General features: G+C 35.6%; 1 protein-coding gene across 1 annotated transcript in view; it reads right to left on the reverse strand.

The window, feature by feature from the left end:
• SCOT (Succinyl-CoA:3-ketoacid CoA transferase) overlaps positions 1 to 18,765 on the reverse strand; it is a 210,706-nt gene that overhangs the window by 136,635 nt on the left and 55,306 nt on the right. Inside the window, exon 5 of the mRNA XM_090408800.1 lies at positions 18,360 to 18,509. Within this exon, the coding sequence (XP_090264926.1) occupies positions 18,360 to 18,509 (150 nt within the window). The remainder of the gene's footprint in view (positions 1 to 18,359; positions 18,510 to 18,765) is intronic.

An 18,765-nucleotide genomic window follows, 5' to 3' on the forward strand; every position in this document is an offset into this window, starting at 1 on the left:
TAGACTATAATAAATTTAGTTTAATCCTTTATCCAAGAGTGAGCAAACAAAGTTTGCACCTGAAAGTATCTTCAGGACTGGGGTAAGGAGGTAAACACCGGGCAATTCGTTGCAAAGATGGAGAAAGCTAACATCACTCCTATCTCAGTGTCTCCCATAATGCAAAACATATCTCCTTGCGAATATGTATAATGCTATGCATTAAGGGAAAGGCCACCACCCAGACTAGTTTCGACCTTTATTGAGATCTCTTCAGTGGGAGCCAGGCCCAAGTGGAGATACCAGGCAGAAGCATTAGCAAGGTCATCTCTAGCTATAGGAGTTGAATGATATATGCATGTAAACACAAGAAAGATATTTAATTAACCAAATATTTCGGTCTGGAAATAGCAGACCATCCTTAGTGGTATTACAAGAACAGTTTTAAAAAATACAAGCTAGAATACTAACAATAGATCGTTAAAAATAGAACATGCCGCGTGATGTTATATCACTAAGAATGAAACGGAATATTTTGAAGTAGAGACATGATTGAGAAAAAAATAAAATAAAATAAAATAATGAGTAATCTTGATTAGACGTTCCCAGATTTTTGATATAGATATACAGTCATTACGATTCAGGTTGGGATGATGGAGCAAGGCCTCCACGCTTTCCTTGAAGAAACGTTCGAACCTATAACGGGATCTATTTAAGAGGCGAGTCCTGGACCAAAAGATGCTGTGGTCAGTTTCAATCCCAGTTAGACTATAATAAATTTAGTTTAATCCTTTATCCAAGTGTGAGCAAACAAAATTTGCGCCTTAAAGTATCTTCAGGACTGGGGTAAGGTGGTACAACACCGGGAAACTTGTTGCAAAGGTGGAAACATCACTCCTATAAACTTTGTTTGCTCACACTTAGATAAAGGATTAAACTAGATTTATTACAGTCTAACCAAGTGAAAAATAAACTTTCAACATCTTTCTCTAAATCCAGAGTGATTTAATAAAAAGGTGGCACACCGTTTGGAAACTCCTATAGGTAGAGATGACCTTGCTAATGCTTCTGCCTGGTATCTCCACTTAGGCCTGGCTCCCACTGAAGAGACCTCAATAAAGGTCGAAACTAGTCTGGTAGTGGCCCTTCCCTTAATGCATAACATTATACATATCCGCAAGGAGATACTGAGATAGGAGTGATGTTAGCTTGCTCAACCTTTGCAGTTGCCCGGTGTTGTTCCAACTTGCCCCAGTCCTGAAGATACTTTCAGGCGCAAACTTTGTTTGCTCACACTTGGATAAAGGATTAAACTAAATTTGTTATAATTTCTGCAATGATAATTCTATTTATTTGTCTTATTCTCATAAATTAACATAAAACTAACTTATTACTGTTTCATTATTATTTACTAATCATTACTTAGATATATTGTCAAATCTCTTCACAAGCTCAATGGTATAAGATACAAATTAAACAGATTACTATTGTTAATATTGCACAAGAATTTTATAACATTATTATGATAGGAATGACAAAAATTATTTTTAAAAAAACAATTATTAAATTAATCAGAAAAAGCACAGTACAAAATATGATGACCACAATGTTATGTGAAAAACACAACGTTCTAAAGATGAACATATGCCCAGAAAGTACTTACATCCTTAAGCATAACATCGAATCACTGATGAGGTTTGGTTGATGGAGGAGGATACGTTTATGCTAACTTATCTCATTTGTTTGAGGAAACAAATATTTTAATTATTTAAATTAAAGTAATTATCAATTATTTTAATAATTGTATGCATATAAAAAAATTATATTATTTTTTACATAATCTGAGTAATGCTTTTGGGTATATATACATAAAATAACAGTCCAATAAACAACCAGTTTTAAATTTTTTTTTTTATGCGACTCCCACTCAAAAATCCTTACAGCACTTCAGTACTGTAAGGATTCCCCCCCCCTTTTATTAATTTTATATATTTTTATTTTTTACATAGTCTGAAAACCTTGCTCTAGATACCAAAGATGGAACTTTTTCAAGTCTCCCATTAAGTGGGATATTGGGCTCACAGCAGATGATAAAATTCATTTCCCACCCAAAGACAGTAACAGACATCCAAGCCCACAGCAGCAGGACTTGAACAGCATGTTGGTTGGAGATTAACTATATATATATAGAATAACAGCAACTTGTAATATCGGCATTGGCATGGCAACAGATATGAAAGAAAGTCAATGTATCTTGGGGGGGGGGGGGGATAGCTCTGTGTGATGTTTATAAGGACTGGCTGCCAAATCCATCAGCTGAAAATACAGACACTGAGAGGAATGCTGTGGGAAGCACTGATAATTTATTAGTTTTGTATAAAAACTAGAAAATGTACTGACAGAAATTAACTCATATTTGTATTTTGAATCAATTATATTGACATGATAAAAACAAAATTTCATCAACAAGGAGAGAGAGAGAGAAAAAAAAGAGGGGGGGGGGCAGAGGATAAGCCAAGGTTTTGATTATGACAATTTTACAGTATACACTAGTTGGAAATATTTTATAGCAAGATGACATGATCTACTGAATAGTTATAAATTTGGAAAGAAAACTGTATCTGGGGTTACCAAACTAAGAAATACAGAGAGCAGGAAATCTTATGATGACAGAACACCAAGAAGTATGCACAATGACAAAATGAAAAAAAGTACTAATCAAATGATAATAGGAAACCAAAGAAAGAAGAGAACCAGAAGAGTATGAAATCCCTCCACACTTTAATTCCCCCCCTATTTTTAGCTATTTGCTAATATCTAACAAAATTTTGTTTTCATCCATGTCTTTACAGCTGAATCATAAGATCACTTTGATTCAGTTGCAATCAATACATTTTCTAGTTTTAATACAAAACACTAACACATTTTATGTACTACTTCCCACAGATATGCTGTGATCTGATGGTTTTCAAAACAGCCAATTAATGTAAACATCACACAGAACTACTCCCTCCTCCAAGACATACCAACCTCCTACATCTGTTGTCATTCCAATGCAGATATTAATGTTGCTATTGTTCTGGGTAGATAAGTTAAAAATATGCATTTGTGTTAAACAAATGCAAATTTCTAGACATCGATGGCAACATCCTAGAAAATTCTGTTTGCTATCGGGAAGGTTTTGTGGGTTTCACTGTTTGCAATAGTGAGCTTAAAATATTATTAGTTCTATGGATTGTTATAGCATATAATTTCATAAACAGTGGTGTTTATTATAATGCACATCTATCGCATTTCTATTTTAAATTAAATACACTACCGTATATTTAATGCTAGTGCCACCCCGAAGGGTAGTGCTAGCATTGTGCAGAGCAAAATCTGTGTTGCACAAAAATGATTATGAAATACTGAATGAGATTTAACAGGTTTCAGAATTGAGTGGGTTAGTAATGATATTACACAAAGGTAATTGTGGGTATAAGGGGATTTTGAAATGCATGTACATAAATGAAAGAGGTATCAGAAATAAGGAAAAGGAGTTCTTGCTATTGGTCAGCTGAACCTGGCCAAAAATTATAGGCATTAGTGAAACCTGGTTGACAGAAAATAATATAGTTACAGGAATAGAATGTAAAGGGTATTTTGACAGGAGGTAAGGTATTGCTGATGATGACTGAAGAATTACAACCAACAAAATTAGAAGTTAAAGAGGATTTTAGATCTGGGTGAGATGGTTCATTTGAGGCTGTCTGGTATGAGACAGATGCCAAGGATAAAACATATTGTCAGGTGCTTGCTATAGAACAGTAGGTTCACAGGAAGATGGATATCATGTATTGGCAGATTAGCACATTGGCAGGCCAAACAATTATTATGGGAGACTTTAACTAGGGGGACATAGATTGTAGGGAGGAAAGGGGCATGGCAAGATGGATGTGAAATTTATATAGTTGCTAAGGATTAATTACATGAAACAACAATGTGTTATAGAGGGAACAAGGGGTTTTGAGAATGTTGGATCTGATAACAGCATCAGAAGATATATCCATAACCAAGGTAGACACTCTGCTTCAATTGGGAAGAGTGACCATGGAATTCTGTCAAGAGAAGGTTAATGTTGAACTATAAAGCTAGTAATTATGACATGCTTACGAGTCATCTTGGAGCACTACTATGTGAAGAACTATGTTCCCCACATAGCAACGTGCATTGCATATTATTTTACTGTGTCCTTTCCCTAATTTTTTTTTCAACTCTTTTTTGTTATAAACAACAGAATTCGGGTGGCTTCATCAATATCAATTTGATTTGCACCTCTATCAGTACAAAATCTAAAACAAAGATCAGTAATATCCATAAGTTAATAACAAAAAAAAATTAATTGAAGTGCTAAATATGAAATTATATGATGACAAAAGAATCTAGTTGTCCTCTGGTATACAAAGTTTAAAATATTACAGAAATGCCAGCTACCAATACTTGAAACTCTGCAATGGGAAGAAAAAATTAATTACACTGGCCAACAAAAAAAATTTTTTTCCTGCTGATTATGATCTGACACTTGTTTTTTACTAATTTGGGTGTGCTGATTTCAAATATCAAACCCATTTTTCTCTATCACATCAGGTTTTTCCTCTATGGCATTTTCTTTTTGCTAATTTGTAAGTTTTTGATAGTTTTAAGGAGGCAGTACTATTTAGAGGATCAAAAAAATCGATTTTTTAATATTATTTTCTGAAAGTATGTACTTTTAAAAATCTGTTCCTAACTTTTTATCAAGAAATTCGAAAAATTCCCGAAGATATAGTCTATTATTCAAAGCGGTGCGCAGATCAGAATCGGAGCGCTCACTGCTCTCACTTGTTAGTAAACGAATAAATGCGTAAGAACCTGCAACGGCACATACTGGTGCTTTGAATGCGAGAAAGGCCGATAACCGACCTAATACATTTAGGTGATGAAAATGTAGGTGATGACAACTGCCTAAAACAAATGAATGCTATATGCATCATAGCAGATAAAGAACGATCGAAATCAGTCAATCGATAATCAATCATGAAAGTATGATGAGTGCTTATAATGTTTCAATAAAGTCTCTGGTTTTTTTTTTTTTTTTTGTCTTGTTAATTGCATGTTAGTCGGCAGTGAAGAAAATACATCATGTCTACTACTCGAAATTGTGTCAATAGTGTAGATTCCTTCTGCTACATTTGTGGCAGCTTTACTGTTCCCAGTCAAAGGACAAATATCACTGATTTCATTAAGAAAGTGTACTTTGCATACTTTGACGTAAAAATTGCAGATCAGGACAAGTCATGGGCTCCAAATAAAGTGTGTAAGTCATGTGTAGAAAATTTACGACTGTGGAGCAAGGAAAAACGCCAAAAATTAGCTTTTGGCATTCCAATGATTTGGCGTGAACCGAAAACTCACATAGACGATTGCTATTTTTGTTTAGTTCAGACTTCTGGTTATAATAAGAAGAATAAGAAAAAAATTGTGTATCAAAATCTCGACTCAGCAATTTGGCCAGTTGCTCATTCCAATGAAATAGCAGTGCCAATTTATAAAGGACTTCCTTTACTTGCGAATGAGCATGATCAGGATATGCCAGATGTTCTTGAGGAGCAAGACCTGGATGTTGATTTAGACAATGAAATTTTAATTTCTAGTTCTGGACCACAACGTTTTACTGAAGCGGAATTGAATGACTTAGTAAGAGATTTGGGCCTATCAAAGGAATCAGCAGAATTGTTAGCTTCAAGATTAAATGAAAAAAACTTACTAGAGCAAGATACGAAGATAACTTTTTATCGTAGCAGGGAAAGTAATCTTGTACAATATTTTAAACACGAGTGTGGGTTTGTTTACTGTAACAGTGTGTCAGGTTTACTAACTGAAATGAGTGTTGTACAATATCATCCAAATGAGTGGCGTTTATTTATCGACAGTTCAAGCAGAAGTCTCAAGTGTGTCTTACTACACAATGGGAATGTATATGGCTCAATTCCTATTGGCTATTCGGTCCACTTAAAGGAAACATATGAGGACATTAAAAAGGTTCTGAAGTTATTAAAATATACAGACCATAACTGGATCATCTGTGTGGATCTTAAAATGGTGAACTTTTTACTTGGCTTTCAAAGAGGATATACAAAGTTTCCGTGTTTTCTATGCTTCTGGGATAGTCGAGCTAGAAACTAACACTGGAGTCAGAAACATTGGCCTCTTAGAATATCCTTAAATGTTGGAGAACAGAATGTTATAAATCAACCTTTAATCGACAGAGAAAAAATCATTTTTCCATCTCTACACATCAAACTAGGTCTTATGAAGCAGTATATTAAAGCTTTAGATTTACAAGGTGACTGTTTCCAATACATATGTGAAAAATTTCCACGACTTAGTTATGAAAAAATTAAAGCCGGTGTATTTGATGGACTGCAAATTAGAACTTTAATGAGAGACCCATATTTCATCAACTCTATGAACGAAATTGAGAAAGAGGGCTGGACTTCATTTACGATGGTTGTGAATAATTTTCTTGGAAACAAAAAAGCGTGCAATTACAAAGATCTAGTGGAAACAATGCTTGAAAATTTCCAGCGCCTAGGTTGCAACATGAGCATAAAGCTTCATTTCCTATACAGTCATTTTGATAGATTTCCCGAGAATTTAGGTGCTGTAAGCGATGAACAAGGCGAAAGATTTCATCAAGACTTAAAAACTATGGAAGATTGGTACCAAGGAAGATGGGATTCTCACATGATGGCCGACTACTGTTGGAGTATTCAAAGAGATTGCCAAAACAGAACACACAGCAGAAATTGCTACAAACAAAAATTTATTCCCTGAAACTCATGTGTAAGTAAAATTGTTATTTTTTTATAAATATTCTTGTAATTTTTAATGAATATTGTTAAGTAGTTATGTATCTAATTATCGGCCTCTCTCGCATTCAAAGCACCAGTACATGCCGTTGCAGGTTCTTACGCATTTATTCGTTTACTAACAAGCGAGAGCAGTGAGCGCTCCGATTCTGATCTGCGCACCGCTTTGAATAATAAGCTATATCTTCGGGAATTTTTCGAATTTCTTGATAAAAAGTTAGGAACAGATTTTTAAAAGTACATACTTTCAGAAAATAATATTAAAAAAATCAATTTTTTTGATCCTCTAAATAGTACTGCCTCCTTAAAACTATCAAAAACTTACAAATTAACAAAAAGAAAATGCCATAGAGGAAAAACCTGACGTGAAGAGAAAAATGGGTTTGATATTTGAAATAACCGCAAATTAGTAAAAAACAAGTCTCATATAAAAGTCAGCAAAAATTATGTTGAACTGTGTTATTATTATTATTGCATAATCCATGGAGTTGGCAGACTCATTGTGAGATGTTCATTCAACTGACAACACATTTATCATACTGAATCTTAAAATCCATAACACTCCCTGCATTAACAAGGCATTCTGGTAATGCATTCCATTCAATGACAATTCTTCATGTAAAAAATCTACTCCTTACACCCTCCCTCTTCACCACACTATTACATAACTTCCAGAGATGACCTCTGGTTTTACCCCTCTCACCTGGATTAATCTCTTTTTATAATCTCACCTGGATTAATCTGATAAAATCAATACTAACTTAAATGTCTCTATCATATCACCTCATTTCCTCCTATCCACTAAACTCTGCAATTCACATTTCTTCAACATTTCTCCACAGCCAGCATTCCAAAGTCCTGATATTGTCTTAGTCACTTATCTCTGGATCCTCTATAATGTTTCCACATCACACTGAAAACCAGGTGATCAGATCTGAGCACAATAGTCCAAGTATAGGCTGATCAGTGCTTTATAAAGTGGCACAACACTTCCTCATCCCTAAATGTCACAGTACTACAATCTGCAGTCTTTGCAACACTAGCAATATGCCCTCTAAGGCAGTGCTTCCCAAACTTATGGATGTAAAAGCCCCCCCCCCCTTGAAAAAAATCAAAATATTTCGGGGTTTCATGGAAAAAAAATCATAATACAGACATATAATATAATAATATTTATTACATTTATATTCAGTACAAAATATACACAGCAAATATAGCAAAAATCAAATGCAAATATTACATTTTTAACATCTTACATACACAGTCTTAAAACATTTCAAATTTCTTTTCATTATTTCACACCCCCTCAACAAAACTAACGATCCCCAAGGGGGCCGCGGCCCACAGTTTGGGAAGTGCTGCTCTAAGGTTCCATCTAATTTCAACCATCACTCCAAAATCTCTGATCTCATCCACTTCCTGCAATATGGTACAGTTGATATTACACTGCCTTATATTTCTGCACTCCAAAATGCAATCTTTGTTGGGCGAATGGTTAGCATATCCGCTTTCCAGCCAAGAGGCTGTGGGTTTGAATCCGGCCATGGGCATGGATGTTTGTCTTACTTACTCTGTGTAGAAAGGACATCTGTGACTCTACCACTTCTTCTAGCAGAAGGCATCATTCCCAAAACCCAGTGAGGTGTGGAAGTGACCATAGAGCATCTATAGATGTTAAATGTAAATTTTTATTTTATATAAAATGCAACCACCTTGCATTTATTGATATTAAAACTACAATTTTAATATCAATAAGTGAACTATCGAACTATCGAAGAAGAACTATTGAACAATAAAGAACTATCGAAGTCAAAAGTCTATTCAAATCTTCCTGAAGGGAATTAACATCAGCAGTGCTACTTATAATTCTGTCTAACTTTGCATCATGAGCAAACAAATGAAGATCCCCACTTAGTCTGCATGATATATTGTTTATAAACAAGTTAAATAGCAACAGCCCAAGAACTCTTGGGGAATCGAGAACGCCTGGTTACCCTCCTTTTTTGAGACACTGCTCCATCATACACAACCTGCTGGTATCATTCAGAGAGCCAATCTCCTATCCATCTAATCAATATATCATCTATTCCCATCCTCTGCAGCTCGTACACCAACTTATCACGTGGTAAACTATCAAAAATGCTTTTGCAAAGTCCCAGAATATCACTGCATATGATTCTCTCTTATCTAACACACTTGTTATCCTATCATAAAATACAAGTAAACTGCTAAAACAAGACCTATCCTTTACATATCCATGCTGACCATCATAAAACACACTATGTCCATCAACCCAATCTTGTATTCTATTCCTAACCAATCTCTCCAACATCTTGACTACAACTGCAGTTAGACAGAATAATTTATAATTCGAAACTTCTGTCCTAGAACCATGCTTGTGGAGTAGTACTATTTTGCATTCTTTCCACTCCTTAGGAACAATACCCAATAGAAGACTTTCATTAAATAATCAGGTCCACGGCATAGTCAACTATGGTGAACATTCCACAGCCTTATTAACATCTAATCCAATCAACACCTGATACACTTCCAATTCTCCTAAATACTTGCCTATATATTGCAGTGCATAATTTACACCAGTATGATATACACTGATAAAGTGCTTGTTCAATAATTCCACTATCCTTTGCAACTGTTATCTGCTGCCATGACTATCCACCAAGGTCAACCTGCATAATTATTCTTTCTCTTGCTTGCCACATAGTAGAAAAATTCCCTTGAGTTAACCTGACCAGCCAATCTCTTCTCATACTGCATCTTTTCTTTCTTTATCATGCCTGTCACCTTTCTAGCCTGCACTTTACACAAGGATCTGATCACCACCAACTGTCTTGTACCTCATCCATAGCCTTTTCTTTTCCAGCACAGCTCACTTGATTTCACTGTTCATCCATTTCTCTCCTACTCTATTTATTCGCTTAACACTTGGTATGCAGTTATGCATTGCCTGTGTCGGATACTGCCTTATGAATTTCCATGCATTGTCAACATCTTTTCCACTCAGTTCATTTCCCCAATGTACTGATGCTGACTACAGCTTCCTATAATCACCTGCTTTATACTTCCACATATATCCATTTTTGGCAGTAACCTTTTCTTGTTTCACTTCACCACTTCCCATAGAAGCACCTCAAGATCACTCTCGCCAATCGGCAGCAGTGTCAACATCTCATTAACAACTACATCTTGTGAAGTTATCACCAAATCCAAAACATTAAAGCCTCTAGTTGTTTGTCACATCTCACACAATTCAACAAAAACTCACTTACCTTGCTCCCATACACTATCTCCTCCTTCCATTCTATATTCCTGTAATTAAAGTCTCCCATCAGGTTCATCTTCTTTTTTACATGGCCAGCCAATTTGCCTAAACATTTCACAAAATATTCTCTCCATTCCCTACCCTATAACAGCATCCTATCAGATATACTAGCCTGTTAATTTCAACTTTACACGACACAGATTCAAAATCTGTGCATGCAGTATCAACTTCCACAGTTTGTGGACACAATTCCTCTCCAATCATTAACAGGAATGACTGGAGAGGAATGATTGGAATGTTGGAGATAGAAATGGAAGGATTCTATCCTTCCATTTCTATCTCCAACATCACATCCTCCTCAGACAACCAAGTTTCACTTATTCCAATTATCTTTCGGCATAATGACTCAATCAATGCAACAAACTCAGCTCTTTTGTTTTGAATACTCCTTATGTTTGTGTACAAACATAACAATCCCTGTGTCTTTGAGGCCATTCTACCAGCACTGACATTCTTTATTCTAGCTGTTATACCACACCTTTCGCTGTCCAATTCCATTTCCCTGATCCTGACTGATTTCCATTTCTCCCTGTCTCATCCTAACCTTTATGCATTCCATCACCTTGTGATGCTGCAACCACATCTTCAACCTCATATCCATTTTCCTCCTGTTGTAATTAAGGACCAATTAATGTGTTCTGAGGAGGGGAGTGACAAGATCGGCTAAAGTCTGGTGTGAGATAAGTTCAAGAAGCTGTAGTTATCTAACAGAATGCTAATCATTTGTTAGGTATTTATTTCCTGTGAAAGTGGGGAACACTCACACTCCCTACACCCACACACACACAACACACACACAAATTCACTAGAACAAAGTTATTGTGCAAGGTTCACTATAGTATTTTTAATATATATGTACATATATTAAAGAATTTAATTTAAATGTAATTTTAAAAAATATATTTTGATCTTCTGAAGAACTAACTTTATTGAACAACCACTACTACAACAGTCTTCTGAGCATTTTTCTTTGCTTCAAACATTTAGTTTAATACTTTTTCACCTCCTTTTCTGTTCAGTTGACCATACCACCTTAGATTACTTCTGCTTACACATTCTTGAATATTAAAAATGTCTCTTTGTTTTTTAATATGGTTCTCCAACTAATGCTAACTGTTCACTCAGAGGAAACAGAAAACAACAACTCATTTCTAACTGACTTCTCAGATCCATGTTGAAAGTTTTTTTGATGCCAAGAAATTATATTCTTGGTTTGATCCTTGATCCAAGTGTAAGCAAACAAAGTTTGCATGTGATGTCACTTCATGACTGGACTGCTTGTATGTATAGGCAAATCACTTCACATCAATTGCCTTTAGTATCCCATAATGCAAAACACATCCTTACGGACATGAATAATGCTATGCATTATGGGAAGGGCCACTACCCAGACTGGTTTCGACTTTTATTGAGGTCTCATCAGTGGGAGCCAGACCCAGAAGTGATACCAAGGTTGAAGTAATGCAGAAGGCATATTTCCATGTACAAGTAGCCAAAAGGTATTACACCTTATTACTAAAATACTCTGGATTAGAGATAAATGCTGAAAGTTTTTTCAGCATTTATTAGGTTAAAGTATATGATTCTAGTTATACTATAAATTAAACATGCCAAGAAATTATATTCTTGGTTTCATCCTTTATCCAAGTGTAAGCAAACAAAATTTGTGCATGAAGTCACTTCGACTTCTAAGGGAGAGTGCTGCAGTTAATAGCAAGGGAATTATGTCCACATAAGGTAGACACGAAAGAGGGAAATGGCAGCAATGGTTATGATGCAGTGTAGTGTGAGGATGTTTGATGAAGAAATGTATAAACAACTTGAACTGTTTATACATTTTCTGGGTATAAACAATCTGTGGTGTGCCACAGGGGTCAGTTTTGAGACCACTGTTGTTCAATTTGTATAATAATGATATTGGGATGGGTTTAAGTGATATGCAACTGTTTGCAGATTATGCAAAATTGGGGCGAACAATGCAGACTCAAGCAGATGTTATGGCCTAACATGAGGACTTGAATAGATTGCATGAATAGGCAGGTAAATGGATTATAAGTTCAATGCTGCAAAGTGTAAGGTTTTGAAATTCGGTAAGCAAGGATGGGATGCAAAGTATACATTTTGTAGGGAAACTTTAATGGAGATAGAGGAGATGAGAGATCTAGGAACAAATTTCAGCTCTTGTTGACCACCTAGAGGTGATCAACAAGAGCTGAAATTCAGGACCACATTGCACAAATTGTGAAGACCTGTAAAAGCCTTGATCAGGCCTCATATGGATTGTGCACAGATTTGGTCACCAGGTTTTCATGGCAATGAGGATATGTAAGAATGGGTCCAGAGAAGATTCACAAAGGTGGTCAGTGGCCTTTGGAATGTGGAGTACATGGACAGATTGAGAGAATGTAAATTGCCAAGCCTCATGAATAGGAGGAGGGGGAACATGATTGAAACATATAAGCTAGTCAGTGGTTGTTATCAGGTTGACATGGAAGAGATTTTTCACAGAATGGGAGAGGAGGTGTAGAACAAGAGGCCACTGCTGAAAACTATAAGGAGGGTGTGAGCAGAGGAATGAAGAGCAGGTTCTTTGCATGGAGAGTGGTTGGTAAGTGTAATGCATTGCCTGAGTGCGTTGTGAACATTAACACAATGAATAAGGCATGGTTGAATGAGCATTGTGTGCGATAGTGTGTACTTCCCATAATGAGTCTTTGACTCTATGGAAGTCAGATGTTAATAATAATACTTAATTCTTACTGACTATGTGCATATTTTATTTCTGATGTGCCCACAAAATTTGTTGCAACTATTATTTCTCACAAGCAAGATTTAAGAGAATAATCCACTCTCCTATACAAATATCAGATTTAATATCACTTAGTATCAACCCACATACAAAGAGAGGACAAAAGTAATTGTGCCATGTGTGTAGACAAATGTTCAAAGAAAGATGGAATTTGTTGCATCCTTAAAGAGTTGGAAGTTGTAGTCCCTTGTCCTGGGGAAAATGGTGCAAGAAAGCTGTTTCAAATGTGAGAGAGAGGAAAGATGAGGATGAGAAATCAGTTCAGTATGTTTGAAACTGAGCTGTGTATGGATATTAATTATTATTATTACTACGGGCTACTCCAGGGAGTCCTTAATTAAGTGAGGAGAGGTGAGGAGAGAGGAGAAATAATAGTAACCAATTTGGCAGAACATAGCTATGAAAATACCTATAAAAAGGCATGACAGAAACAGAACATTTATGAGAAAGTGAGTGAAGTGAGTCAGAGAGAGAGAAGCCATTTCTTAATTGCTTTCATCTGGACAGCACTAAACATGACAGTATTCTAAAGTAGTGCAGATTTGGTATTCACGGTTAATAACTATATAGATACTGAATAGAATAAAAGACAGGAGACTTGAGTGTTAGTAAAAGGTAGGGAGAAAGTGAAGAGAGACTGTCTCAAAAGGATTATATTTTGGAAGTATTAACATTTAGTAGGTTGTGTTGTGATTGTACCAGTACAGAATGATAAACAGAATGGTGTTTAAGACAGGTGGTTAGGGAAAATCTTGAGGCTTGAATAATCTGCATACTACAGGGTGTGTCAAATGAAGAAAAGGGATGGCACGTCAGCAAAATTATGGAGAGAATTGGAAGTCATTTATGGAAACAAGGAAGAGTGGGGATGAAGTATGGAATCCTGGGGTATTCCATCAAAGATGGGTACATCCGAAGAGAAAAAAATTCTCTGTGAAGCCTAGTGAATGACTAGATTGGTGATCCATTTGCAAGGGTGGAAGGCAAGTTTTATAAGATGTAGTTTGGTAAGTAGGTCTTTATTCCAGACTGGAATAAATGACTTCAAAAGCAACTACACGAGTTTCTCCAAACCTTTCTCCTCCTTGGCTTGTGGCAAAAGGTTTGATAATGTTGATAATGCTGACCAGGAGATCTGCTGTCAAAGTGGTGGAATTACTATTGTTGATCACTAATTGGTAAAGCTCTGGTGATGTCTACTGATGCTCTTATTCATGAGTTTGAGAGAATGAAGTAAGAGCAATGAGAGGATAATCTCAGGGATAACTTCTATCATCTTTTTTTTTTTTTTTTGGATGAGTATGAATATAGGCTTGCTTCCATGCTATAGGGTATATGCCAGACAAGTATGAAAAAATCGAAAAGACAATATAAGTTTTAATTCTACAGCATAAATTTTGAGCACAAATAGGGAGGATATTATAATGCTTGTTGGTATCCAAGATATTAAAGATAAGTCTGATGTCTTTCTTACAAAATCAAGGAGGCATGTGGTAAGTTCATATCATCTTAGCTGATGGAAACAACAGTGCAGAATACAGTTCTGTTGTGAGTAGTCCTTGGTAAAATTTCTTACAATAAAAAAAAATCTATGAAGTATTAAAAACAACAGTTAAAAACATATTTATTTACTCATACACAAATGATTTTTATGTGTCAGAAACTCCTACCTTTTATCATTTTGATAAAATCTGAATAATCGGTTAGGACCTAAAGTTGTAAGAGGAGTCAACAAAATCCTTAATGCTTTAAGTTATGGTAAGAGAAACCTATATGCAAAGCTATATACAAATTCAGGTAAAACTTGCATGACCGATTTAAATCCTTTGGCTGGGGGAAGGACAACAAATACCTTATGATGCTTTAAGTTTTATAATTTTATGATACAAGAAGTACCAACTTTGGAGGGCAGAGCTTATTTTGTTTAGATAAAACCTGCAAGACTGATTTGGAATCCAGAATAGGCTAGTATGCCTAATCTGGAGAATGTAAAACATAAGTTGTAAGGAGAAAAAAAACTCTTATAATGGTTCCTTGCACCTCACATGAAATTCAAAGCAGGTCTTTTAACTGTGAAGACAAACACTGAGATGTCCATGCAACTATGCTGCAGAGAAGCTATGAGAAACCTATATACAAAATTTATATTTATTTAATTATTTTAAGATAAAATTCACAAGAATTTGGTTTAAGTCCCTCTAACGTAGAGAAGCAATCAGAGCCTTATAATGCTTTATGTTATAACCAGAACAAAATCCAACACAAAAGTCTGTGTTCCCAGATCTGGTGGAAGAGGATGGTCAAACCTTCAGTTTTTTTTTTTAATCAAAAGATGCTGTATACTAAATATGAGGATTATACCTTTATATTTTAAATAAAATTCACAAGACTTTTTTCTTCCCCATATACATTATTCATTAAACTGGCATTGACTCATCGCAGGAGGTCAACACTAGTGAATGTAAAGTTTATCATACCACTCCTTAAAATCACCCAGTCTGCACATTCATTACCTTCTCAAGCAATGTATTCCATGCTCCTACCACTCTCCATGCAAAAAACTTACTTCTTACCCTTTTACTCACCACCTTCTTTTGCAACTTCCAGGAATTGTATTGTCTCTACCCTCTTTTATACTCTAGTTAGCAGCTGCTTCACAGCATGGAAGCAAGTCTATATTCGGCCCATTTCAAAAAAGGGGAGATAAAAAAGTCTGCCATCAAATTATCAATCCACTGCCCTCAACTTCAGTCCTCTCTACAGCAATGGAGGTTATCAACAATTAATTTCATCATTGTTTGGAGACCCCCTAGTATCAGTTCCGTTACTTGATTCGAGACAGATTTCCTAGCCTATATAAACCCACTCACCTCTGCACATGCACCAAGGAAAGGTTCACAAATCTATGACATTTCTTGATCTATATCTTGACATTTCCAGGGCAGTTGATTGGTTTGGCACTGAGGCCTGTTCAGCAAACTGGCATTCTTCAACCCGCCTTCCATTCTCTGTAAATCAAAAACCACAGTTCCATCTCTCAACAACTGTGTTATGGTGGTCCTCTCTATCCATACTACTGAAGATATATTTAACTATGCAAACATGTGGGAAGGCTTATGTGTTCATCGTACATGTTGATTAATTTTAACAGTATATATGAGAACATAGACTGATAAGAAAATAATCATTAACTTATTGCTGATATTTCACTAGTATTCTATCCAGCATCTTCAGAGCACAAAAACAGTTGTATATATTCCCCGATATATTTCAACTATTTAAATTCACAGTACAGGCAGGGTATGTTACATGGAAAGGGAAAATATACAAACAATTGGATGGGATAGCAATGGGCTGCCTCCCCTCTCCCCCTTAACCAACTTCTACATTGAACACTTGGAAAAGCTAGCTATCAATACAGCCATCAATATAGCCAAGGCTTTAGCTATGCTATATTGATGATGTGCTTGCTATTTGCCCACATGGCCCAGACACATTGGATACATTCTTAGCCATTTAAATAACCAACACCCAAAAATCCACTTTACAATATAACTGGAAGCTAATGACTGCCCTTCCTGGATACACTAATCACGTCTTCCAGATGGTTCCTTATCATTCTCGGTTTATAGAAAACCCACACATACAGGGAGATATTTACACAAACAATCACACATCTCAACAATATGGTAACCTAAAAACACTAACCCACAGGGCTAGAGCAATTTGTTCCAATGACATTGCTCTCACTGCTGAACTTACACACTTGCATCACATCTTCTTGGCCAATGGCTATAATCCCTATAGGATAAACAAAATACTAAATGCTCCCCAGTAATCCCCCCCCCCACAATCTACCACAGACGACTACAACCAAACTGTCACCATCCCATACATTAAAGGCACATCTGAAAAGATATCTAGTGCTTAATAAACACCAACTACGCACCATATTTAAACTGCATGTGAAATTGGCAACTCTCATCTGTTCACTCAAAGACAAAATCTCTCCTTTATCATATCCACCAGTCTATGAAGTGCCCTGTTCGTGTGATCGAGCTTACTACTGATGGACAGACAGGAAGAACTGTGGACATCCGCCTCAGTGAACATAAAAAATACATCCAGCACTATCGCTATGGCTTCAGGTCTAGTAGACCATTCTTTAGATACCCCTACACACAGGATCGATTGGAAAAAAACAAAAGTGCTGCAGAGAAACTTTTATAAGTCAGAGAGGTTGTTCCTGGACTCAACAGAAGCATTGAAACATACTCCAAACCTCAACAAGTATGGCTGTATAAATTTGCCAAAGATTTGGAAGACAGTCATCTTAAGACTAAATTAATACCTGCTTTCTCTGTCCACCCCCACCCTCCAACATAGATGGCACCTAATTAGGACTTTAGTCTTTGTGTTGTACATTACAACCGTTCAAACTAATCCCATTGTTATACCAGATTGTAGTTGTCCCACTACTGTAACAAACTTTGTTTGTGTGCTCTGAAGATGATGATACCAGCGAAATATTAGCAATTAAGTCAATAAATAGTTATTTTCTTATCAATCTGTGTTCGCATCTATACAGTTAAAATCCAATTAACATGTGTGACAAACACATAAACCTTTCCATATGGTTAATAAATAGTTATTTTCTTATTAGTCTGTGTTCTCATTAAATACCATTAAAATTAATCAACATATTCAACTACTCGTTTTAAACTTAGGTTCCGATAAAATTCTTTATCATTTATATATGAAAAAAAAAAAAAAAACTGATTATTCTGTCCCCTCCTTTAAACTTCTGGTTAGGCTTTTCACAGTCACTATTTGGTATATTGGTGGGGTTTCTACTACTATATTTTTATTATTAAGTACTATATTTTTATCTTCACTAATATCTATGTTATTGAAGCAGCAAGTAATTTTGCATATGTGTGAAGATATAAGAGATATTTCTGTGATTCTCTTTAGAATTATAATCTTTAATGATTACAATTACATCAATTAATTATTTGAGCAATGCCGGTAATGTTGCAGATTATCGTGACTAGACCTAGCATTTGTTTCTTTTATATTTATTGTTGAGCAGCCATTGTAATACTTTTATAAAAGAATTCAGCTGTGTTATATCTTAACTCTGTGTAAGCATATACTACGAAGAGCTGAAACCGTTGTAATTGTCAAATATGGAGGACATGTAGGTTTATGATGCTTGAAATTACAATAACAGAAAGCAGCATATTTATTATGAATTAAAAATGTGTTATAAACCAAACATGAACTCAACTTCTTATTCAGTTTAAAATAAACACTAATCAACAAACAAAATACTCACTTCCTTTGCTTCACTTGCAAGAGCAACACTACCATCGGGATTATATTTAACAGGGGCACCTCCCTCATGAACAAGAGTACCGTATGCTGTTGGCGTGAAAAATGCTGGAATACCTGCACCTCCTGCTCGTATTCTTTCTGCCAAAGTACCCTAGGATATCTTGAATAAGTAAAAAATCTTGAATTTTGATTATATATGATAAACAGATTAGAAATACAGAGTTCAAAACTTTATACTATCTTCAACAGGAATACATTAATGATAATTCTAGAACTTTTATACTCAAAATAATGAGATTCTCTCATTGTCAGAAAAACTGAACTACGAAATTTTGTAAGCACTTATTTTACAAAACTTTATAGTTCAATTTTTCTAGCAAGCCTCTGTGTCTGTTAACTGAAACTTC

Source organism: Typopeltis vanoorti, chromosome 19, assembly GCF_054136105.1.
Source record: "Typopeltis vanoorti isolate ZY-2024b chromosome 19, IOZ_Tvanoo_1.0, whole genome shotgun sequence".
NCBI classification, from domain to species: domain Eukaryota; kingdom Metazoa; phylum Arthropoda; class Arachnida; order Uropygi; family Thelyphonidae; genus Typopeltis; species Typopeltis vanoorti.